Source organism: Netta rufina, assembly GCF_964035555.1.
Source record: "Netta rufina genome assembly, chromosome: 1".
NCBI lineage: Eukaryota > Metazoa > Chordata > Aves > Anseriformes > Anatidae > Netta > Netta rufina.
In genome coordinates this window covers 194,101,143-194,128,246 of record NC_140123.1, presented here as the reverse complement: position 1 = coordinate 194,128,246, position 27,104 = coordinate 194,101,143, and the positions used below count along the sequence as shown (strand labels likewise).

The 27,104-nt window shown below is 35.9% G+C and overlaps 1 protein-coding gene across 1 annotated transcript in view; it reads right to left on the bottom strand.

The window, feature by feature from the left end:
* The window catches only part of CCDC146 (coiled-coil domain containing 146), a gene marked incomplete at its 3' end in the record, with an annotated part of 67,538 nt that overhangs the window by 16,531 nt on the left and 23,903 nt on the right, over positions 1-27,104 (bottom strand). Inside the window, exons 2-9 of the mRNA XM_084306357.1 lie at positions 20,723-20,805; positions 14,910-15,119; positions 8,089-8,146; positions 7,438-7,614; positions 6,780-6,853; positions 5,061-5,288; positions 3,899-4,085; positions 689-784 (exon numbers count right to left, since the gene is read on the bottom strand). Coding sequence (XP_084162483.1) covers positions 689-784; positions 3,899-4,085; positions 5,061-5,288; positions 6,780-6,853; positions 7,438-7,614; positions 8,089-8,146; positions 14,910-15,119; positions 20,723-20,805 — 1,113 coding nt within the window. The remainder of the gene's footprint in view (positions 1-688; positions 785-3,898; positions 4,086-5,060; positions 5,289-6,779; positions 6,854-7,437; positions 7,615-8,088; positions 8,147-14,909; positions 15,120-20,722; positions 20,806-27,104) is intronic.

The following is a 27,104-nucleotide window of genomic DNA, read 5'->3' as shown; positions in this document are numbered from 1 at the left end:
AAAGCTCATTAATTCAAAGAAGGCACAAAATAAAAATGTATATGAGGGTAAGAATATAAGAGAATATGATCTTAAGAAAAAAATATGTCTGAAATATATTGCTTGCTATAAAGTCATCTGTATAGTGGCAAGTACTAATAGTCTTACAGTTGAAGAATCTGCATTTCCACAGTGTATTTGACCATGGTCAGTATTGACAGGCATCTACAAATGTATTAGAAGTTGTCACTTCCCATGTCAAGGGATTTGGAACTAGATGGTCTTTAAGGTCCCTTCCAACACAAACCATGATTCTATGAAATGACAAAACTATGAAAATGAAAATTTAGTTTAAATTTAATTTAGCAATTCTGAGTTGTCCTTGTTTTAACAATGCACTGTGCCATACCCAAAGAAAATTTACACACATCATATTTCTAGCTGCAGTATAGGTAATGATAGTCAGAAGGACTTAAACTAGAAAAAAAAAAAGTGTTTTCTACCTTCCAATATGTGACCAGTAACACTGAAAAAATGTTTTCCAAATATGACAAGCAACCAGTCTTTAAAACTGAAGAAAATACTCTTTTCTTTTCTCACCAGAAAGATGCAGCTAGAAACGCTCATTATTTTTTCTTCATTCCCTTTATTCTCATAGCTGTAAAGCAACTGTTACAGTGAGTAAGTATGAGAAAGCAGAACACATCACCTGTTCAGCTAAACTTCTCTTGTTCATTTCAATTTCCTTCTGCAGTTCTCGTCTTCTTTCTAATAGTACTTCATTACTTTTAGGGATAGCTTCTGCCTACAAAAATAAATCACACATTCTGCATGATGCCAACAAAAGGTATGAAAAATGTAAAATGCAGAAAATCTGTTTCAATTACTTCCATACATTATGAAATGATTTTTTTTTTTTTTTTTTTTATGGTTTGTGATAGTACCTAATCCAAGAGTTATCGGTTGTTGAGTAGAGCTCCTTAGCAATACTTGCAAGTTGTTCAAGCTTTTCTATTCAGAATTTAACTGTAAGGACTGAACTTCACAAAGCCCAATTTAAGTAACTGAATGTACACTCATTATTCTTTTCAGCAACTAAGCCACAAATAAAAAAAATATATATCAGAAAAACCAATTACATAAATACGTTAACTCTGATCTTGCTGAAGGAAGAAAATACCAATAATTTTAATGAGGTTGTTATTTCATGCCTGTGTCATTTTTAATATATATATATTTTTCCTCCTTAGCCTTTAGAAAGTCCAAACAAGTAATATGGTTATGTGCTACACATTTTTTTTTGTACAATATGGAAGAATCTGTTTATTATAAAATTGAAATGAAATGTGTAAGGGAAGAAATTATTTTCTGATTAAAATACATTGGAACAATCCCACTACAACCGTTTGCATTCGTTACCACTTCTGCTGTGCAAAAGGCTGGGGTGGCTGTAAACAGACATTTCCACATTTCCATGATGGGATTCAAGAGATGCCATCGAGTTCGAGTCTAAATGTAGAAAGCTCATACAAACATATTTAATCCATTAAGGACTCTTGTCCTTAGACATCAGACAGGACTAAACTTAGGCACTTTTGGCTGTCCTTGCATTGGGTTGCCAGATGAAAGCACGTCCATGGAGGGAGAGGAACAGCAGCCCTGCTCTGGGGCTGGTGGCAGCCAGGGCCGCCAGTTCTCTTTCACACAGAATGTCGACGTTTAGCAATAGCTGACCTTTCACAACTTAACAAGAAGAAAAACACATTTGAAGGAAGTGTTCATGTAATTTCCTTATTCTACAAACCAGTCATTCTGCACTTGTGCAGACAATTGAAGAGAAATTGGGGGCAACACACTGATGTACTCTTGTTTCTGCAGCATTTATATTAGCAATTAATTCCAGTGAAAATTTCACTTGGAATCACACTGAATAAGTGTAAATCTGGCTTATATCAGTCAAACAGGCACTTGAACCACTTGAATAATAAAATATTTTAAGTTCTGTGGTCCCAACTCTTCTAAATGAAAATTATCTCAAGAGAGCAAATGCAAAGTAGAATTAAGCTGGCTGCTCCAGACTTTCTTACTCCAATACTGCATTTGAGTGACCGTGCTGCAGGACAGAGGTGTTTTCACATTTGCTCTTCTAAAAGAGCAAAGAGAATCAGAGAACAGGGTTGGTGGGCTAAAAAGACTATATTTTCCTGGCCTGGTTATGCTCTGGTACTATCCTGTAACTTCTGGAGTAAGACATTGCTTGTAACTACACTTTTATGTCTTAGCAGCATTCCCTTTCCCTCGCTCCTCCTAATGCTGCAACTGGCAAGACCCATACAAGCCTGCAGAATAACCTGGCGTAGCTCTGAGGGAATCCTTTCAATGCAATTTAAAATTTATGGTCCCATTACAGGTCTCCAGCCCTTTCACACAGTGTAAAGCGGTTGGGTTGGGATCTCGCCCAAGACAGTGAACTTTAACCACAGCTGTCAGTGAGTTATGGCATTTGGTTTTAACATTACATGTTTCTGAACAATTGTGATTCTTCCTCCAGGAATATTTCTTCAATGCAACAGGGGAACACAGGGAAAAAATAAAAATAATAATAAAAAAATTCTCAGATTCTCTAAGCTGAAACTGAACAAAATCTCCATATGAGCTTTAATATCAAAGTCTGGAATATAAGCATGCCCTTTAATCAACAGTTCAGGAAACTCAGTTTAAAACTTTTTTGTCTGATTATATAGAGCTTCTCCCCTCCCCAGGTAGGCTGGAATTACCAGGTGATTAATACACATGTGAATTCAGGAGGAAATTTCATCTTTGTCTGTGAATATCCCCTACTAATACAGTAAAAACAATTTTACAGTGATGTAAATAAGACTTTTTTTCCTGCCTGAATTGCTTAGAATGATAAAAAAATTGCAGTGACACAATATCAAATTAGGAAACATTAACCCCTTATGCTTCTAAATCAGATAATTGATAAATAATTCTCCTGGGGAAAAAATATATTTACTTGACTATGTAAGATGAATTTTATAAGATTGACTTTCAATATAGGAAGGGATATAGAAAAAAGAAAGCTTAAGAAAAAAGGACTAGAAGAATCAGTGATGAGAGAAAAAGAATATGAAAAAGTTGTAAACATTTTTTCTTTTTTTTTTTTTTTTTAAAGAAAGAAAGGGAAGGACAGAAGGAAGGAATTGTTTCAAATGGACAAACAGAATGAAACTGCTCTTTAAAAGCAGAATAAATAAAACAGTAAGTCAATATGAAAAGAGTAATGTGTGAAATAGTAATGTAGGGAGAAAACTGAGAAAAGTGAAATTTGAGTGGAAATGAAATAGGGAATTATATCATTTAATACCAAATTTACATAGGACTTGTTTCCTGCCCCCAAGAATAATGTTAAATGCATTATAAATTATTTAGAACACTGCGCAAGCCATCTTCAAATTTGAAAAAGATGAATCTTTTTGTCACCTGATGTAAGACCCAGGATTCATGCAATACTTAGCTTTATTTGCCAGATACAAAATTCTCTGGTGCCAATAGGCAAGCTACTGTACTATGTCATGTATAAAATGACCACAATCACTCAGTATTTTAAAGGAAGACATGCTGCCACAGTGCCAATAATCTCCCAGGTCTCTTTGATTAGGATGCTCCCAGACTAAATTCCATTCTTCAAGAATAGATCAATATAGCTTGATGCAGTATTTTTGTTACAGCTATAAAACCTTGAGCCTCCTTAGTTGTAGCAACGCTTGTGGTACATTTCTGTGCATAGAACACAGAAAAGACACACACTTAGAACAATTTTCTCTCCTTCTGTCTGTTAGGACCAGTCAAAAGATTTCAGAGATGGATTTCCTGTAAGAAAATTTGGAATTCTTATGATAAATATGTTCATACAGACCTCTGTTTTGAGTCTCTTGTGTTGTGATTTATCTTGTTCCAAAGACTCATTAATCACATTCAGCTGTAACTCCATCTTCTTTAATTTTCTCAGTTCTCTATCTTTCAGTGTTTGCTTGTGAATGAGAGTATCATGTTTTTGTTTTTTCTCCAAAATACATTTTTTTAAATTATATTCCAGAACTTCTCTATATTGGATACACAGAGAATTTTAGAAACAGGTAACTTCAGCAAGACATGTATGAATCAGGCATGATCATTTTAATGGGGTTTGAGTACTGCATTAATTATCTATGAGTAGCAAGATCAAGTTACAAACTACTGTCACTGGTTGCTTTAAAATTAGCAGGTAACTTTTTGATAGCTTTAATCAATGATAACATTCTTAATTATGTCAATGAGGTTTCACAACCTGTTCAATCTAAACCTGCTAAAAAAAAATCTATAGAAAATAAATTATAACTGGAAGAAAACAATTTTTTTCTTTTATTTTTTTTTTTTTTTTAGTATGAGGCCATTAGTATGGCTTCACTCAGACATTTCAACTTACTGTGCTACTACCTAACATAAGATTTCAAAGGCAAAAGCATTGCTGTTGAGGGTATGGCTATGACATCTTCCTTTGCAAAGAACGAATAATGTGAAGCTTGAAATCAACCTAAGAGTTTATTTTATTGTACTAAATATATCTAAGCTCATAATTTCGAGTGAATATGAAAGATACATGGCCAGTCCCCACTGAAATTCAGACGTGTGTGGGTCATAAATTTGCAATGCTCATCTGAAAATGAGAATACTGATTATTTCTTTAATTAATTTGCTCAGTTTACTTTCTGTGGGCTACACAGAAAAAAAAAAAAAGCAAAAAAAAAAAAGCATCTTCACTGGAGAGATAAACATTTTCCCTTTCAGTGCAAAACCTAGAGTCTCACTCTCCCAGGATTTTATCAAATACTTATGCCTTTTAACTTTTTCTTCAAGCCATATCCTAGATTCCAGCACTTTATATAAACATTTCTGAAGTCAAAACCAAGCCTGATAATTTCTAGTCTGCACTGATTGCAACATAAAACTGGAAAGCATAAGCAATGCAACAGAGAAAACATCTTTCAGAACAGAGAAGTGCTCACTCACACTCTACAGCTTAGGTCTACTGCTCTAACCTGTCTGCTAGGATTGCTGATTCCTTCTCTCTGCCAATTTCTAACAATCTTGTCAGAGCAACACATTCTTTTTTTTTGCTTTCTAGCAAAGCTTGTTTTCCGTCCAATTCCTTCATTACATCTTCTCTTTCTTGCAAAATCTCTTCCATCCTTTTTTCAGTGGCTTTTAGAGTATTGTTTAACTCCTGTATTTGGTTATTAAGGGCTTCTTTCTTCTTCTCTGCATCACTGTGGATATATTTTAACAAAACAGTAGAAGTTCACATTTCGACATGTGTAGTTAAATGTGAAAATGAAAGTTGTAAGTTTTCATGGACACACAAAAGTGTTTCAGTGCCACAGCTATCTACTTGATATGTTCAAAACCAGATTACACACACTGCAAATTGGCATTGAAAGTGCCAATACAGCTCAACAATAAAATTGCCATGAGACTAACATGTGGCTTAGCACCTTGACAGTATTATAAAGAGTTAACAGACTTCTGTCAGCATGACTAGGTGCAGGGTTGTGACACTCCTAAACACGATTCCCAAGGCTGGAAGCTCTGGCGAGTTCATTCTGTGATATCACTAAAGGAGAAAGACTCATTTAAATACCTCATTAATAATCTACACAATGCACCCACTCTTCAAAACTGTTTTCCTCTAGCTCTGTAGGGAAAACTTCTTAGATTTATTACAGCACAGTTACATTAAGCAGAGTGCTGAGGAGAAAGTTAAAGAAAACCATTACATAAATTTGAGAACTGAGAAACTTAACATTGTCAAGTAATTACTGTATTACTAACTGGGACTGCAAGCAGGAGACACAAAACCTTCTGTGTAACTAAAAGGGCACAAAAAGCACTGTTCAGCTGGATGGCAATTTGACTGCCAGCATCTGGGAGTGACCTGGCTGACATTGCACAGCAACAATTAGATTTTACAGATGCAGAAAGCAGCACGTCATGCTCCGATGGAGGACAAAACAGCTACATGAAAATAGAGAAATGAAAGGCTAGAGACTGGCTTATATTTCTGAGCTGAAATATTTGACACCAGAATTCATGATGGGAGCTCACAGTAAAACACACCTGACTAAAAAACTGCTCCATAACCACTGAGGGAAAAGGGTTATTTTGCTCAGACCAGGCTGTCAGCTGTGAAAACTGCTGCAGTTTCACTGATGCCAACAGAGATAAATTAACATGCTGTCACTGAGGCCTAGAATATCTAAAAAAGGTTAATTGCTAGATTACACAGTATACATAGTATAGCATTATTATCTGTTAAAACCTAGTAAATAGATCTGATACATATTATTGCAGTGCAGTAGAGTGGTTAAGCAATTTTCAACTAAGCTTTGTTCTAAATTGTTCCTCATTGTACTTAAATTCTGTAGAACCATAGAACGCTTGGGTTGGAAGGGACCTTAAAGGTCTTCTAGTCCAAACCCACCACCATGGGCCTGGACACCTTCCACTAGAAGAAGGTATTGTAAATTGCTTCACTGCATATGCTATATATATATATGTATATACTATATATATAGTATATATATTTATATGTGTATATATATATATATATATATTTTTGTACAGTGCATGGATTTTAACTGGATTATAAATGATTTTGAAAATGTTGATCTTAATTTTAACCAACTATATGCTAAGGTCTCAATAACAAATGGATGAAAATAAGTAATGCATATATATTTAATTTTTTATGGAAAACATACATTTTTTTCCGTTTTATCTTCTCAGTTTCTTTTCCAAGTTGTGCTGGAACACCAAGGATCTTAACTAGCTCATCCTGGCAACAAAACAGAAAGGTTAGGTTAATAGTCTCAAAATCTGGTGTGATTTCACAGAATTAATATTCCCATTGAACTGCTGTGAAACTAGGCAAGAAATGTATTTACAAATTACTTGAGCTTGTCCCAGGGAATAGTAGCTGCTACTGTGGAAATTAAACATTATGGTATTTACCATGTCAGTATGTGTGCAAAACAAAAAATACATTTGAATATTCTTAATATGCTGGCATATGTTATTAATAGCATGGAAAGGAAAGTTGCAAAGACCTGGGTGCATATTTTTAAGTCTCTTGGATCTGAGCATGTATTAGGGCAGCCTTCAATAACACAGCATAGCAAACATGGCATTCTGAAAACAATTTGTTATTATCAAAACCAGGATTTTCATTATTTCCTGAAGGAATAATAGTGAAAATAGCACAGCAGCATGTTTCATGCTTATTGAAAAATGATGAAATAAGTACATTTAGTGATTTGAAATGACAACATCCAGGAGATTCACTACTCCCTTGCACAAATGCATGTATCTGTATACACATATGTACACACACATACACAGATATAATTAATTTTGTGTTACTTTTAAATTATCCTGGTTCTCTAGAAGCTTTTCCACTTCTTTCTTGTCTATTAACATCAGGTTTTGCTTGGATAAAATGTCTTCCTTCATTGCATTAACTTCTGCTTTTCTTTGAATTACTTCTTTGCTGAGCTCGTCACAATCTTCTTTCAACTTTTTAATTCTCTTATCTGCTTCCTTTAAAAATGAAGTAGAAGATCAGGTTATTATTTTCCCTTTTACAGCTGCAGGTTTGTGCTATTAGAAAATTCATTGGCATTGAATTATGATAACTTTTTTTTCAACAAGTTATGAAATATGATTAATAATAAGCAGAATTTTATTTCCAACAAACACAAATGAATTTATCAGGATTTCTGTCTGTAAATGAATTTTCCATACTAACCTCCTAGAACCTGCATCTATCTTTACATTATCCATTTACTGAATACAGTAGAAAATATTGTTGAGTAAACTTAAGAATATCGAGATCTTTTATGAATCAGGTATGCACTGCTTGCCCTAGAGTTACCAAACCTGAATGATATACTGTTAATTTTTCTATGTAATTGAAAGAACTCTAGAGCTACACACTGTAAAAATATTTTCATTGATGTTTTAATACACTAGCTGACAACATAAAACACGTCTTTTCCCATGTTTCATACTTACACTTTGTTTTGGAATTCTTTCATATTCTTTTTCCAGAAGTGTTTTCTCTTCTTGCAAACTACAAGGAAATCAAAGCAGAGCTAAATATATTAGTAATATATCAAACAATAAAAAAAGTTAAAAAAAGTATTGAAGCCAATCTTGTGTTAGATTAAAATATATGGTGATCACCCTCAGGAACAATTTAAAGGTGTCCAAACTTAGAGAAAGATTGCTGAACAGTAGCTGGAACTATGAAAGATAGACTACACATGCTTTTTTTTTTTTTTTTTTTCTTTTTCTACATTTTTGAACCTGATTTTTCTTAGTTTTACCACCTTCTACAGGGGTTCCTCCTTCACCCTTGTGTTTATGCTAACAAAATATAAGGGGTCAGAAGGCACACTACGCCCACAGGTCCTCCCAGCCGCAGAACACAGCATTTTAATTTGGAGCTGAGGCAAAAGGAAAGAGTAGGTGGGTTATAAATATCCACAAAGACATCACACATCAAAGGAAGTGCAGTTGCTGGTAAGAAACTTTCTTTCTTTGACAGTTCACATACACTTTCATGCTGTAAACAACTGTAAGTAAAGATCATTGAACCTAAATGGGCTCTCGTGACAAAAAACAATGTCCTGAAAATTGACAGGGGTTGTAGACTAAGGCAATTGGGTGTAATAGAAAGCTAAATAGAATAGCCAAGGTGATCTTAACCTATGTAGTCAATGCTACAGTCCAAAAACTCACAAAGAGCAAGCACTGAATCAGATGGACAACACAGAGGAAATAAAGGCACAGAGTAGATTTTTTTAGTTTGTTTTACAGCATGTATGTATATCTGTTTGGGCAGACTGCAGGCATGCCTCTATCAGGACTGCTAAGCCTAAAAACAATTTTGAATGTCAGTGTTTGAACACGCACAGAGTGAATGAGTGTAGAAAAAGACTTTCAAAGAAAAAAAAATGGATTTAGATCAGTCTTCTTCCCCCCTACCCCAAATATTATTAAAAGAATTGTAAAACAAAGTTTTATTGCAAAGTCTACTGTAACTTCAGAAATTGTACAGAAGAGTGCAGACAGACACAGGAGTGTTTTGCAGGTATACAGTGCAAGTACAAGTGAGTAGAAGGAAACATCAGGTGGTTTCTTTGCTGCAGTGGGGCTCAGGAGCTACTCCTTTAGTGTAGCTTTGTTTATAGACAACATTGGATCAAACTGAGCTGAAGTTGAGCCACTTTGAATCAGTGATAGCAGCTTTGGTTCTGTGCACTATACAGCTGAGTCCTGTGTTGGAATGCTATGCTGGTCAAACACAATATTTTCACTTACCAACAGGTTGTCTAAGCATATTAATAAGTTAATAAGGACAATTCGTATCCAAAACACATTTCAGCAGGATTCCTAGCAGGACTCCTTGGGACTGGCATAATCACATTAATGAATGTCCACTCTGCACAAACACCCATAGCTTTCTGATTGCCACGAAAACTGATTAAATAAGTCATGCTCAAACTGATTAAAGAGCTCATCATCGGCCTGTGTTGTGCCCTCTTTAATATCACGCCAGATGACCAAAAGAGCAATCTTAAAAATTAGGAGGAGAACATAGCTGACACTGTTTTTCTTTTGTCACATTCCTCACTCATGAGGACAGATTCCTGTGGAGCCATTCCAACTTCACCACAAAGACTCTGCCATCCATCAAAAAGAAAATGATTTGAACACCTCGTTTTCTGTGACATGAACAAAGGCAACAGGGAACTGCAAGCACCAAGCGAAGTTGCCTTAAGAGTGAGCAGACCAACAGAAAACAGTGATAAACAGGGGTAAAAAGAAAATGGAGGCAAAAGAAAGGAAAGGGTAAAAGAGGAGATGAGGAGAGGAGAGGAGAGGAGAGGAGAGGAGAGGAGAGGAGAGGAGAGGAGAGGAGAGGAGAGGAGAGGAGAGGAGAGGAGAGGAGAGGAGAGGAGAGGAGAGGAGAGGAGAGGAGAGGAGAGGAGAGGAGAGGAGAGGAGAGGAGAGGAGAGGAGAGGAGAGGAGAGGAGAGGAGAGATCTTTTTAGGTAATTATTTTAAAAATGTGAACATTTAAATAATTTACTACATTAATTTTTCATACTTAACATTCACTTTCATGGATTGCTTTTTACATTTTATTTTGTTTAATCTCGTGGTTTCTCCCTGACAATTTTTTTCCTGTTTTGCGAAATAGTTTAGTTTCAAAAAATTGCTTTCATTAGATGCCATTTACCTTTTTAGCTTTTAAAAGATGCAATTAAGGCATAAAATGAATGTTTCAAAATATTACTAATGGAGTTCATCTTACCCTTCTGATGACATGGTCTCATGAAGTGTTATGAATCAGTTTAATAGGTTACCACTAATAAATATGGAGCATCGCAACTCCCGCTCCCTGGATCTCTTCTCAGCTTTTGGCCACAGAACCCTCATGCCAGCTCCAGAGCTCCTAAGGGACTACTCTGTGAGCCAAAGTAACTCATCAGAACAGCAGAAAAATCAACAAACAAGAATTTTTTTTTTTCTTCCCTACTTTCAGGGAATTTAAAAGTCTCTCAGAGTTCAAGTATCTTACTGGCAAGTACCAGACAGGGCAGTGGAGCAGGAGAGGAGCACACACCTGGGGGCAGGAGAGGAGTATTTGCTAATGTTTTTCACTTTGCTTTACTTATTTTCTTGAAGTTTAATAGCAGTACTGTACATGAAAAGCTATCATGGATGCAGATGTAATGACCTAAGAAAAAAGCATGAGGCATATTGGGCCATTAATGAAAATACATTCCAGACGTCTCTCTGACAGATGTTTGCTCACAGATGCAAACTGCCACAGAAATAAAGTTGTCACAGAAATTAAGAAATGTGGTGGTAGTTGTCAACAGAGGTCCATTACAGTTCCTCAGCTAGCAAAGAACCAGAACCTTCCTACCATTATGGATCCCATCACACAGGAAAATGAACTCCCTCAGCTACCCTTCCACAGGTGGGAGTGCTGAGGAACCCACAGAAGTTGCTCAGCACCTCGCAGTTAAAATCTAGTGACCACAAGGACAAGATATCACAGCTGACAAGCTGCCAGCATGGCATTCCTGTAAAGCTCTTAACTCTGCTTAGTTTGTATGAGCTGGGAATGCAGACACAACAACAGTTGATAGCAAGTTCAATTGTAACCTGATTTACTTATTACTTCTAGTTCTTTACTAAATAAACTATGGATACAAATTTAGCTTTTCATTTTGTAATTACTGAATGACTAATCCAGAAATAATTGCAAGCATTGAAACAATTTTCCATATTTGTAATGCTTGTACAAGGACTAAGTCAGTTTTGCAATGTTGACTTGCCTGCAATAGCACACAGGACTTCATGAATAGCTATTTTGCTACCTGAATAAATGACTGTGAGGGCTGTAGGTTAGACTGGGCAGTTGAAAGAAAATTGTTCTCAAGAATGAGGCACCCTTAACCTCATCTATAATCCCATTACAGATAATTTTATTTCAAGTTAATAGCTTACTTTTTAAAATATACTTTATTTGTTTACTTTAACTCCCACAGGCACTAAAATGAAAAATTTAGTGAAATTAAAAATTTCCTCAAGCTAGAACACATCCTTGCTGACCACATTGATCCTTTTTTTGTTCTCTTGCTGATCTGATTTTTTCAGATTATATTTGTACTGAGTGAGGTACTTCAGTCCCAGTTATATGAAGAAGCTTCAAGGGTTTGAATGCAATTGAACCAGAACTGAATTGGAATCGATATTTTTCCTTTTTGCTACATTTGCCCAATATTATTTAGAGGAAGAATAATTCTGGAGTCGGCTCTGGGTCTGGGGTAGTGGTCCAAACTTTATAATGTCAGCAAAATTTTTTCCAGCTGTTATTTGCTTCCTGTGCTTGGCGCATAAGCCCTGTACAACGGTAAAACAGAGCAGGAGTATAAGCTGGAAGAAGAGCCACATGTCTTTGTTGGAAGGATGTTGCACCCCTGCAGTCACCTTCAGAAAGGATCCCCAACAGCTAAAGCACTTCAGAGCTGCTTCTGAATAGCTCATGCATTTATTTTTATGCTATGAAATGTCACAATATTTCTGAAAAAATGCTGATATGACAGTGCTGCAAACAATTTAAATCATTTTATTAAACGATAAAGAATCAGAAAAATAGCACCTTCAGCTGTTGAAAAGTGTACCTGATCTGGAAAAAAATGTTTACAGAGGAAAGCAAATAAGAAATGCAACATGGAAGAGAGAACATAGAAAGCTAAGGGGCAAACAAAATCACTTTGCCTATGTTATGGTATATCTTCATGATTCTTGAAGAGAAAAAGCCAAGTTTACTGTTGTCAGTTTTGAATATGAGTCGACAAAGGTTACTGAATGACATTAGCTATCAGAGAAAGTGAAGGGAGGCAGGACATAAAGACAGCAGGGAATAGAGAAATGCTTCCAAGAAAGAAGGGATTAGAGAAACAGGGAAATGGAAGGTCTGCAGAGGCTCTTTCTCAGCAGTATTTCTGAGCAGACAAGATCTTAGCCAAGACTAAAAAAAAAGATAAAGGAATAGATAAGAGACGTGGATATTCCCTTCAAAAGCTTTTCCCCTTCAAGTTTCCTGCCTGGTATACAGCAGAAGGTAAATAAGCAGTATGTTTGTTTTTGGGCTAAACAGCCATTAGTCATAATTCCCAAAGAGAAGTTTTCTTGCAAGTGCCAAGCACATCTGGGACTGTTGTCCAACACAGTTGGACAACGAGGGAAACTGTGCTCCAGAGAGATCAAGGGTCAAGATCACGGGATTCCATCCTTCCCAGAAATGAAGGGAACCTAGCAGCTAACTTACAGTATCTTTGATGAGGTTTGCCCTCAGTCTGTGACACTGCCCATGCACACATATATCTCAAGACGTAATTTTACTATGTGGACAACCAGATGTATAGTTCTTCATTTCACATTGATGTTACTTTAGATCACCTGCTATGGTGAACTCTAAAAAAAAAATCAGGGTCCAGAACTCTATTCTGGACCCTGATTTTCACTATATTTTACAGGCACCAACCCATCGTTTCTTTACAAACATGTGTTAACATCCATTTTCTGGTTTTCTTCATAGCTTCATAGCTTTCTCATTTCCACACTTACATTCTTGTTACTTGCCAGAGCTGAGAGGGATATTAGTGTTGGCATAGGGTAGAATGAATAGGATTGGCAGCATACATATCTATGTGGCTCAGCGGGAGAAAGGAGATGCTCAAGGAAGAAGGATCAGCTGAGGATTCCTAAATACAGAGGAATGCATTTGGCTCATGAAGTCCTTGCCTCACAAACGGCCAGGGGCTGTGATTTTGGTTGCTCTTAGATACTGCGCCATATGGACTTCTGGTCAGACTGTACAGATGGTTTTGATCTCATGCAATACATAAAACCAAACAGAGGAAGTTTCTTATTAAAGTGAAACTTTTTTTTTTTTTCCACACTATTGCTGACCCTAAATAGTATATTTTTAATCCACACTTTTAATCCACTATTTTAAATTCAGATATAAGAATCAATGCAATAAATGTTCAAGGGTAATTGAAGCTATACCTAACCTGTGTTTCTATAGAAATCTCCCTTTGACTAGAGGTAGAAAATAGAGTATGAGTAAATATCCCCCAAACATACAAAAACCCATAATTTTTCAGAAAAGCAATGCAAAATTATTGAAAAATATTTGTAATGTAAAAAAGGAAATGGGTAAAAAGCATGATATATTGAAAAACATGTTTTTGGACTGCTTGCAAATTTCAATAAATTCTGTTTTTAGTAATTATTTCAGGAAATCTCATGATGTTTAGCTATCTCATAAAAAAATGTAATTTTTTCCAGATGATTCCTCTATTGCTCCCAGTCCCAATTTGCTTCCTTCTCAAGTTTCTTTTTCTCTTAGAGCAAACTTTTGGCTCTAACAAAATATAAAGTCAAGAAAGAACTGCCAGAAAAATCTGCTCTATGCAGTTTGTACAGTGCCCTTCCTCTCCTTGAAGAAAAATAAATTTAACTGCTGAGTTGCTGAGATTATTTATTTGTGTTTATATACCAACTAAACTGTTTTGAAGATGGGCAAAAATAGAAGAACCCCACAAAATGAAAATATGAGTTCATCTCTGTAGGTACATATATTTAAAATAGCACTGCCTACCATTTTACCATAGAAGCTTCAAGCACAATACACTCATATATGCAGATAATTAAAATGTAAATAATATCAAGCTTATTCTGGACCTTTGCCTTTTTATAGAAATGTCAAGTATTCACACCTTTCAAAGCAAATTTCTAATTTTTCAAATATGAAAGTATACAAATACTTCTCCTCCTGTAAATAACTGAATAAAAAAAACATGAATAAAGTGTGCTTCTGATGTTTAAAATAGTGTTGGGCCCATTTATGACATTGTTTCCATTAAATGCCAGTCGCCAGGTCTCTGAGTCTCTGAGACACTTTATATTGAAGGTGTCCTAGACTAGAATTGTTGCCGTAATTTTTGCCTACCTAAATTTTAATCATACAATGCAACAAATCTTAAACTGTATTTCAAAGGACACCAAGGCACCTTCTAAAATTTAAATTATCTACAAACCACTGTATAAATCACACTTCAGAGTAATTTCATTTATCACTAAAGTGTTGTGGTTACTACGGCAAATTCATGGCAATTTGCTTTATAATAACTGTCAAGAAATGTATCCATGTAAGATGGCGAGGAGACTGAATAATAGGTTACGTTATTATCTTTCTAGATAAACTATACTTAAAATAAGTGGAGATTGACCATTATCACCTACCATTTCACTCTGAACTGAATTTCATACTCTCTTTCTTTAATAGCATTGTATTCATTTTGGCAACTAAGAAGTTGTTGTCTTATTCGGCAAACTTCACTGGAAGATTCTTCAGGGAACTGTTCTGCTTTTTCCAGTTCATGTTGCTGTTGTTCCAGGTTTTCACTAAGACATTTGGCTTCCTGCAATAGCTGGATCTCAGATTTCTGTAAGCTACATTAAATAAAAAAATTTAGAACTGGTCAATAAGAAGCACAAGCTTAGTATTTATATTTCCTTACCTATCTATAATGTTTAAAGAAAGGTTTTGAAGATGAGACTGGATTGAGCCCTGAGTAATCTGGTTTGATCTAATAGTTGTCCCTCTCTTGAAGAGGAGGTTGGACCAGAGACCTCTTGAAGTCTGTTCAAACCTGAATTATTCTATGAACCCATGAGAACAGTGGAATTTTATGTGATTTTTTTTTTTCCTGCATACGTAGTGTTGGTATGGGATTAATCTCATCTAATTTTAACCAGATGCAAGGTTAGTTAGTTTACATTACTTGTCTAGCACGCCCTAGTATCAGTGAAGAGACAACATTTCAGGTAAATACACCCAAGTCAGATCTGAATCAGTGTGGTGACCAAAAAAAGCAAGGTATTCACTAGAACAGGGCCCATGTGGGCTATACAACACCTCTGGGCTATACAACATCTCCAAGCTCTAAGCAAACACCTGGACATTGACTCAGTGCTGAACTGCACCTTGCTATCACTGGAGTGTCACTGGTAGATGAAGTAGCTCTTAAGGATACCCAAGCTGCAGTTACATTTGTGGACTCTGTGGAAATGTATGATAAGACTTGTAGAAGTGATCAATTATCTGATCTCACTTGCTTCTCCGAAGTCTGGATTCACAGAAACAAATTGTAATAGCCTTTCAATGCTAAAAGACTGGTATTGATAATATGCTTAGGAGCCTTTGTGGTGACAGCTGAGTAATTGATCTTAAAGGCTGTTATTAAAATACACTGGTAATTATGGAAGAGTTTTAAGGGGAACTGCAACATGAAAATTCTTATACAATGCAAAACATATAAACCTAGTCTTCATGCTACAAAAATCATTGTATATAACTTCTCAATATTGTCACAATATAAGTTTTATATAATGGCCTGTTACAAATGATGTGGAAGAATAAAGAACTCCATCATTTACCCTTTATTGATTAAAAATATAAATAATTTATTATTATTTTTTTTAATTTTTAGCATATTTTTTTAAATCAAAGCAATTTATAATCTCCAATATTGAGAATCTCTAGCAATTTCTAACTTAAAGATGACATTTCACAGAATCAGAATCACAGAATTATCTAGGTTGGAAGAGACCTCAAAATCATCGAGTCCAACCTCCGACCTAACACTAACAAGTCCTCCACTAAACCATATCGCTAAGTTCAACATTTTGAAGGTCTTTTAAAGACCTTCAGGGATGGTGACTCCACCACTTCCCTGGGCAGCCCGTTCCAATGCCTCACAACCCTCTCAGATATTAGGAAGTTCTTCCTAATATCCAACCTAAACCTCCCCTGGCACAACTTTAGCCCATTCCCCCTTGTTCTGTCACCAGGCACATGGAAGAAAAGACCAACCCCCACCTCGCTACAGCCTCCTTTAAGGTACTTATAAAGAGCAGTAAGGTCACCCCTGAGCCTCCTTTTCTCCAGGCTGAACAAACCCATCTCTCTCAGCCACTCCTTGTAGGACTTGTTCTCCAGACCCCTCACCAGCTTCGTTGCCCTTCTCTGGACTCTTTCGAGCACCTCGATGTCCTTCTTGTAGCGAGGGGCCCAAAACTGAACACAGTACTCAAGGTGCGGCCTCACCAGAGCTGAGTACAGGGGACAATCACTTCCCTAGACCTGCTGGCCACACTGGCATATACATTTGTGAGCATATTACAAGCTAAGCAAGAACAAATTACATATCACAACAAAGAACAGGGCTAACATTGTAAATATAAAAAAAAATTATACAAAACTAACTATACTGCACAAACATAGCTGAAATAACATAAGAGGAAAAAAAAATTGCTCTGTGTAACATTTCTACTTAGATAACCACTTCCTTTTTTTAAAACAGAGAATAAGAAAACCACAGACTTGAACAGGATACAAGAGCATGTCTTTATCACGAACAAAGAACTTCATGTGCTGATGTATTTACATAATTTTTTAATAGAAAAATAAATTGAGATATCTATGCAAGATCCTATATAATAGTTTGATCTTACTTACATAAATCCAAAATAATGAATCTGAACTGGGGAGAAAATATAATTGGACACAATAATACACACTCATTTAAAATGTATTCTTAACTAAAACTAAAATTTTACATAAGATTTCATAAAGGTAAGTTCAATAAAAACAAAATACTTATGATTTACTTTTTTCAAGGTAATAAAAAGTTTTAAAAAAAAAAAAAAAAAAAAAAAAAAAAAAAAGAAAGTGCTGAATCTGGACCAGATCTTGTTCACTGTAGTTGCCAACAGCATTTTTTCATGTGAAGATTTAAATTCCGATGAAGAAATAACTGAAAATATACACAATGTGCACAAATAGAATCCCATGAGTGCAGAAATATGCTTGCTGAGTCTGATGTGGCAGCTTTGGGATTTATGAAGTGATTAAAAATTTCACTGAAGATAAGGCTTAAGAAGGCTTAAGAAGATAAGACTCACAAACTGTCAATGAACTATCATTACCTGACTTTCTTACAGCTTGGCGCATGAGAATATTCATATCAGGTTCCTAAACCCTGATGATAAACATGAAATTCATAATTGGGCCACATGACTGTATATGAATAAATGAGTTTTCAGGGATGAAATATGAGTTCAGGTACTTAAGCTTCAGGTGCAGCCCCACTTCAAAGAGGATGGGTGAGACGGCACCAGAAAGGTAGGACAGCCTGTTCCCAGAACTTCAGTAGTGCAGCAAACACAAGTTCAGAAACATATAACAGCTTGAAGCCGTGTCAAAGATGTTATCTGCCAGGTGACATCTCTCAGCTTTCCAGAATGCTGAATTAAGCAAATCTGAAAGGACTATTTACCACTATAGGTAAAGGACCACACTATAACTGTGCACTCTAGCAACAGCCTTAAAAGTGATCTGCAAACATACTAATTGCATTCATCATATTAGACAAATCCATACCAGAGAGATCAGTTACAATAGTCTGGTGGAACTGTCACGAGGATCTACACTTTTTAGGAAAAGGTCCTTCACTGAGACGGTGGTTGGGTTCCTGGAGAGGTGGTTTGTGACCCATGCCTGTTACTGTTTAAGAGGCATTTGAACAATGTCCTCAATAATATGCTTTAATGTTTGGTTAGCCCTGAAACAGTCAAGCAGATGATCTTTGAAAGTCCCTTCCAATTGAACTACTCTACTCTACTCTACTCTACTCTACTCTACTCTACTCTACTCTACTCTACTCTACTCTACTCTACTCTACTCCACTCTACTCTAATTTCCAGTCTGAACTTCCCCTGACACAGCTTCATGCTATTCCCTTGGGTTCTACAACTAAAAGAAAAAACACCCATGACTTGAAGACCTGCTCATCCAGCATAATTTCTTTCCACATGTCATTGTAACAACACTGGTACACAGAAGACATTCTGCATTGCAGACTAAATAGGGAAGAAACAAAATTTAACTGTAATAGGTGGGGAAAAAAAAAAATTATTGCTCCACAGAATTGTACTGCATATTTAAAGGTGAAGAAATAAAAATTAAAAAATTGTATTGATTCTTTTGAGTGTTTGATTATAGGAAAAGAACAAATGCTTTATAAATTATCACAAAGGGTCATTCTCAGTACAGGCTGAAAAGAACATGATGTGAGTTATGAGTGCACTAGGATCTTTTAGTATTTTTCCTGCTCTTCATAACTGTGACTTTTTCCAAGGTTGGGCAGGGCTTCAGCTGACTGAGACCAACAGCATAAACATATATTGAATCCATCATCAGAACTTTGTTTTAGGCAACGGAAAACAACAATAATAAAAAACAGATGCTTACAGATGTCTGTTTAAGGAGGAAGTGTATGGACCCTTTCTCTTTCTATTGAGACTTTCTCTTTCTAATGGACTTTAGATACTGAGTTAGATGTGCATGTCTATAGATGTCAACATATTGAGAAATGAATCCCATCTTTAATGTCTGAAAAATCCTCAAAATATAACAGATATTTTGATGAATTTCTGGTAGTTTACTTCCCTTGCTTTCTTTCAGTAGTAAGACAAATGCATCTGTGGGAATTATCATTAGTGCTAATTCATGTGTGTTTTTTTTTTCACTTTAACATATGGCTACATCAACGTTAAAGAGTGCTACACAATGCTCTCTGACTTTTGTGTAGAAGTATGGCAGTTATGTACTACTGTAAGAACCATAGAAAGAATGAGATATGTAATTTGTCATCTAATATTTTCACGCTTTTTGTGAATGGTGTTTACAGTAGTTATATGTATGAGAGAAAAGATGGTAAAGTCTTGTTTTCTCTCAGGCCCTATTCCACTTATAATACACACAAAGAAACTGTATTTATATAGAAGAATGTTCTATATAAAGGAATTCTATACAAATACACAAAATAAAATAAGTAGCAACATGATTGTATTTTTTCCAGCCAAAGACTGAAAAATTCCACTGGCTAAAAGTAAATCAAGATCAGCAGTTACTGGAGTCCTCCTTCAACTCCATGAATACTGGTGTAGTAGAAAACTTCTCAATCAACTAGTCCCAAATCCACATAACGTTTTTAGCTCTGAGCTAAATTTACACTTTCTAAGGAGTTGGACTGGTTTAGAAGTTCTGGTTTATTTTTCACTTCTCCAAAACATTTGCCATGCACTAATCTGAACAAAGTCAGATGACTTTTTGCACAGCCAGGGCCATATTCTAGATCCCCATTTTATGGGGATGAAACTAGAAGAGTTGGTCAACCTTAAGGAAAACTTGGTTTTCAGGATCAAACTTTACAGTCACAAATATGAATTACAAATATTGCAATACTGCTGCTCTGTCTGTGAGACATCATTCAGTACAGTGCAACTGTACCATCTCGTCCCTCTTTTTCTTCCATTCCCACAAGACCTGCTCAAGCCTGGCACAGAACACGATCCCTTCTCTTGTCTCCTCTCTAGCAAGCACCAGAGCAGGGCAGACTCACAACTACCACACTGAATTTCAGAGTTTGAATCATATTTTGAAGCTTCAGGTTATAACCTTTCAAATTTCTTACCAGACCTGTCTGATGTGACTGTGAATATCCTCACATCTATTTAGCTGTGAAAATAGTCTTATTTTCCTTCTTAAAAACAGGCCTTTATCTTCTTAAAAACTCTCTAATATGTTGGCTCAGCAGGTTCGAGTCTTGTCATGTTACAATTCTGGCCACATAATCTTCAAATGTATCTTTATTTTAAACTTATGTATTATTTACTTCAGTCTGTACTTCCTTCCATTGCCATTATTCTTACGTTTATATTAAAAACAAAGATATTATATATGAGCATTTATAAACCTCAGATTATCTTGAATCTTTGTGTTGAACAATATTGTTTTTCTCCTCTTTCACACTGTAAGAAATCACTGTAAGAAAATCTTAAGTGAGAATTAGACCTCAACATTATCAGAAAATTACTTTAAAAATTTAATGTTTTGTCTATGCAAAGTCTAAACAAAGGCAGAGTGTAAGTTGTAAAATCAAAAATTCACAAAGAAGCAGGAGATCTTTAGAAATCTGTAAATATTGTACCTTATCACAGTCTCATGCAGCAGGGTGTACTTCGCCTTCAGCTCAGCTACTTTGGAGCCTGAGAGTTTTCCAGCAGAAAATAGCTATGGAAGGGAAACAGACAGTTATGAAATCTTCTAAGCACTAATGTTTTCATTATGCTGCAACTTTTTATAACTATAGCTGGCTGTCTTTTTGTTTATTGAGTCTTTGGTAAGATACCAAATTGAACACACAGATGAAAAGAATTTTATTTCTATAATAATTCAAAGCATAAATAAAATAATATAAAGAACGTGACTGTCATAACTACAGTGCTACCTGCACCAAATTTTCTTCTCTGAGCTTCTGTCTATATTAACATTTCACGATAATTCTGTCTTGACTTTGAACTGAAGCTCTAAGTCACCTATTGCCCACATCGCTTCCCTGGGCTTGGTAGATACCAGCTGGCTTGTATAGGTGAAACTGAGGCTCAAAGCCTGGTTTGTGCTCAACCATCATCTCCGTCAACAACATGGTTGTGAGAAGGAGGAGCTTGGCTCAAAGTAGATCACCCCCAAGCCCCAGAAGCCACTGCCATACAGAATGCACTGCCTTACATATCCATGCAGGTCTTCAGCAAACACCAGGAGCAAACTGCTCCACCTACTTAATTCTACAAAAAACACGTGTGAGCAGCAGCTTATTCACCTCTTGGGTGATTCCTCAGATGCCTTTAGGGCAGCAGTTTGGCCCAGTGAGACAGTCTTTCTGGTACAAGGAGGGAAATAAGGAATAAATAGGAAATAGAATAAGAGCCCAATTTTGCCATGGGGAGAAACCACAGCAGGAATGCAATACAGTTTCCTGGGATATGTATTTAGAAAACCTTTTTTTCCTCCTCTTCCAGTTACAAGTAAGGAGAATTAGGTACATTCAGTGAAAACACTTAAGGTGACCTGGCTCTATCAAAGTTGAATTGTTTTTACAGTCTGGAGCCAGCCTTTTGGGGCAGTAAGTCAAATCTGCAACTTGTATGGAACCTGTCAAAAAATGTGGTTGTGCAGATCTCCTGAAATAAGAAACAGCAGAAAAGCTACTGCACCACCAGGAAAAGCCCGACAGTCCTACTTCAATCCTTACGTTTGACAAAGCTGCCAGGTAAACTCCTTTTCCTAAACTGAACTAAGGGCCATTTAAGAGACTCATATGTGGTCTATTCTGTAGATGCTGTTTCCTGAATATCTAGGAGAAACTGTCCATAACCAGTCCTACAGTCAGGAAGCAGAACTCAAGTGAATATGCCAAAGGAAGTATATATTTTGTTTATTGCTGTTTGATTTATTTATTCTAAGATTCCCTGCAAATTATTTCAGGATAGCAAGGACGATCCCTATTTTCTGCAGGCCTGAGAAAAGAAAAGCAGAGCTGGTTTTCATTTGTTTGAATGAGATTAAAGATAAGCCACTCTCAGATATTTATTTTGGCATCATTTATGAGTTAAAGATGCTGTTCACTTAAGTTCACATTACTAACTAGCTCTGCTGTGAGAAAGAAAATATTCCCCTGTCTCGACCCAGTAATTTCTTAGCCTCGTGTGGAAGTGCCATTTTCCTTTTCCCATGCTCACCTTATTTATGCCTCTGACTTCCAGTTCTTCTTACTGCTTAGCTTCTCACTGCAGACATGGGCCATGCTTGACAATGTTTCCATAGAAATAAACTTACTTGTCCTTGAATGCGTGTCTTTTCCTTTATATAAGTTTTCTACACATCTTAACACTTAATGTCATGGTTCTATTCAAAGCTAAGAACTCCAAACTACTAAGGCTGGTCCTACATAGTCTTGAAAACCACATAAAACAGGCTGTATGAACTGCATAACCAGCATGTCAAAATGGGGCAATGTTTGTGAAAAGTATCACCATACAGTTCCCATTACTGTAACTTTATCTAGAGAACCATTAGAAAACCAGCAGTGGTCTACTCTGATCCAAGGATTTGTTACTGAAGCCCAGCACAGTGTTTTCTCCAAGATTATTGGGAAGGCAGAAGAGAAAGAACAGAGGAGAAGAGGCAAAGGCTCGAGGAGAATTAATCAGTTGTGGAAGAAGGGAGGAAAAGTGTGAGCCAACTTCAAAAAAATTTTATTTGTAGTCATAAAACAGGATGAAGTATGATGTCCCTGATTTATGGATATGCACTGCCTTCAAGCCTACTTTTCCCACTTACACGATAGTGGGAATCCGTAAATTAAGTGAAACTCAGAAGCTATGTCAGCTGAAACAATTCACTGAGTGCCTAGAAACGTGATAGCAGTTGTGAATACTTCTTTTACACATTTCTATCATGCTGATGAACAGTAGATTTCCAGTCCCTGTATGACAACTTGTACCCACTTGGACCTGAAATTAAGGTTGTGCACAATAAGTGGAGAATGAACAACAGTTGTTTTGCAAACTATACTGAAGACAAACTTCTTTTAGAGCCATTACTCAATGGACAATATAAAGGACAGAGTCCATGTTGCTTGCCATCAGGAGGTCATGAAACATCCCATTTCCAGCTGTGATGACTTTGGTTTCTACTATCTAGAATGGAAATAGGGCCAAGAAATTGCCTATCCCTCTATCTGCTGAAAAGGCTACCTGCAACCCCAAAGTAAAGCTCCTTTTGTGGCCATGAATGTCCTCCAGCCCAATGGCAATGGCAGGAGCAGGCAATAAGGAGGATGAAAGGCTCAGGCAGAAAGATTTTATTTTTGGTATGTAGTGCATGATCATGCAGGGTGTACACACTATACTAACCTGTTGTTAGTACAAGATTTTATAGAAAAATATATAATAGCTGGGAAACAGCAAAGTAGTTCTGCCAGCTGTAGGTGGATGCCACTGGCATAAACAAGGATGAATTAAGTTCTAATACCTGAATGCAAATGCTGAAAGCCAAACATAAGTATGGATAGAGTCACAAAAGACAGTACAGCCCCTTTGTACCTAAATGCACCTCTTCTTGGACCAGCTTTTATGCTCTTACCTGCTTTAGGATCAGATTTTCACTGTGTTTCCAGCAATTAAAGTGAGACACCTAAGTTATACATCCATTACTTTGCTAGTCTGACTAAACACCTGTAATTCTTTCTTTAGAAACTTGTGACAAATGCCATCAAATGACAGACAGCCTACTTGAAACAAGGAGTTTCACTTAAAAGACAGGAAAAAAATAAGCAAAAAAGATACCATTTAAATATACAAGCCTCTCACCTAAATCTATCCTTCATTACAGACCTTTATTCCTGTGCTCAGGAATAGCACAAAGCCAGGTTGCCTTCATTTAACCAGCAGAATTTTAGGAAGTCAACTAACTTTTCACTGAGTCTTTCTACCAAACTTCCTCTTTCTCAGGAAATATATTACCCCTGTTAAATCTCCTCATTTGAGCACAAATACAAATGACTGTGTATTTCAGTGCTTTTTCATCACATGCATTGCTAAATTGGGGGTTTACCCAATGACAAGACATTTCACGGGTTTAACTTCACTTGAAAATGATCTTGCATTCAGGCAAAGTTCAAGTTAAAAGTAACTGTTCAGACACTATTCTAGCATTTTTTTTTTTCATATAGATTATTCTCAGAATATTTTACTTTTTATTACATAGTATGGAAACAAACACATTTGGCCTTCTTGGCTTGTAATCATAGACCTTGCATACCATCTGTCTGTGAGGACACACTTCTGCCCCTGACATTCCATTCCAGGTCATCTCCTCACATATTTTTTCTATATTTTTTTTACAAGGACAAACATCTTATGATGGAGAACAATATAATCCACTAACTATCTCTTTAGTAATCAGAATAGCATGTGGAAAACTATAATCTAAGGGCAAAGATCCATAACAAATGTTTGCTCAGGAGGATAATTTTTTTATTTATATAAACTGACTTAAACAGGGATACTTGCAAGAGTGAGAGTTATTTCCTTAGCTAAAGGCTGAAACATTGAGTCTCACCATACAACCTTCAAATCAAAATATATATAAATTTGCCTTTTGTTTTTGTTTACGTCAATTTGGCTTTAGAAGAAGCTGTTGAAATCAGAAATGAAATCATGTCATTAACTTCATGTGTCTGTGCTTACAATGGATTTTGTCCTGAACAGTTGATAGGATATAATAAGTATTCTCTTTCTACTCTTTAAAAAAAAATATCTGGTAAGGCTAATACAATTAACAACAACAACAACAATTAGACTAATTTAGCTGAAACTTAAGGCTCTGAACTGATTAGTCGGTGCACAGCTGTAAGAACTATATTGTAAACAAATCCAGAACAATTTTAACAAATCTGAAAGATTCCTTTGCTTCTCAAACTCCATTGATTTGTACTAGGAATGGTTACTTATCTCTACATAAAACTGAAGAAAAAAAAATCTACTATTTTTAACTTTACAGATTGCACAGATAACACATCTGTGGAAGGAAAGAAGCCAATGTTAATATACATACATCAATATGAAAGAACTTTGTGTAGTATCTTGCAAGAAAGAAGTTTGCAACAGGCTCTGTAATTCCTAGCTGAATGATTTTTGTGTGTTTGTGTGTGAAGGAAAAACATGTATCCCTGTATCCATACTTTCTAGACTTTACCTGAAAATACCACCATGAATCCCGACGGGCTTTTATCTGCCTGTTAATTTTGTGCAAGTAGTCCTCCTTTTGTTGGCTCACAGACCTACTCTATTCTGAAATCAGGGACATAGATAACATCTCTGATAGGACCTGTAAAGCACTATAGTGTATGGTAGTAGTTATACCTAAGTCAAGACTTACACTGGTGTAAACACTAAAAAATCAAGTGGGAGTATGAAACCCACATATTGAATTTATGGATGTCAGTTGCTTCTCTAAACTGCAGGTTTTGCACTTGGATCTCAGAGAAGTATATAAAAATTCTTGTAACCAGATGCCATAATATAAAACATTTGTACAGCTTTATTACTCAGGTTCAGCAGTAGATTTATTTAAATATCACAAGCTAAATTGGAACTGGAATTCATAAATATTTCTTTTTACCTCTATTTCTGAATGTTCATGATAGATGAGTCATACTTTCCTTTGAGAGTCCGTCTAACGTGTATTAGGCTTACCTTTGCCTTTACGGTCATAAAAGGCATGCTTTTATGCTTGATAAGTAACACATTAATTCTTAAAAGGCACTAGAGACAAAGCACAAAGTTTTATTTCTCTATAGCCAACTGATGTTGGCTATGGACACAGATATAGATATTTCTCTTTACTAGCCATGTCATGGTAAAAAGCAACAACAACAACAACAACAACAAAACAGAATACTAACATAAGTTAAATAGACAAGTACATACAAATCCTGAGTATACACACACTTTATTCCATTAATCTGCATGTACACTCAGATTCAAGAGGACCTAATATTTTGATCAGTAAGAACTGAGATAGGTGATCTGACACATTGCCATAGCAGTGTAAATGAAGAATAGCTCAGCTATGTAATTAAAATCTGGATCTGACATTGATTTGATGATTGTAATTTTGTAAAAATGGTTGTGCCTACTATATCTATCAGTGGTTAAATAAAACCTGTATTATTTCCATTATATCCATTAAAAAAGCACATACAGTCATTAACACAACCATGTTTTAAAATGCAGCATAATGCAAGTTAATTTTTAAAAAATATTTGAAATAGATTAAGTGAATACTCAGTTCCCTGATGCTTTTCACCTCATCCAGAATAAATTTGATCTTGTGGGCAAATTTTTATATAAAATGATTAACAAAGCTTAGCAGTACATATGACTGAATTACATTATCAAAATATTGAGTTTTAACAAAGAAATTACAGTTTCTGACATTTCATCCTGATGGCAAAATAAAGTTAATCGCTGGTTTAAGTGATTTAAGTGGTAGTCCACCTTACAATGATTCTGGTCTAGTAGCATTTATAAAGAAATACATCAACTGTTAGCATTTCAAAGACAACAGAACCTTTAATATAGCCAGAATGGAACACAGATTCTAATATAAGAAGGTCTTAATGATAGTTTGGAATTGTCTGACTAGCACTCAATAAATGGCCATAAACGCACAATCTCCAAAGATAAAAAAGACACTCTGGGTTAAAACATACTGTGGTTGAAGTGATGTATGATAACAGCTGTGTCCATAAAATATAAGGAAAATAAAAGCAAAGAGAGCTGAATTTACAGTACAAGTTAAAGAATGTATTCAAAGATGAAGTTAACCAAAGAAATCAAATAAAGCATCAGTAATCAATGGAGCTAGAAATAATAGTGATTTTAAACAAATTTTAGAAAAAGTAAAAGCTGTGATTCAGGTGTATGTGTACTGCAACACCAATATAGCAAATTCTAAATTAAAGT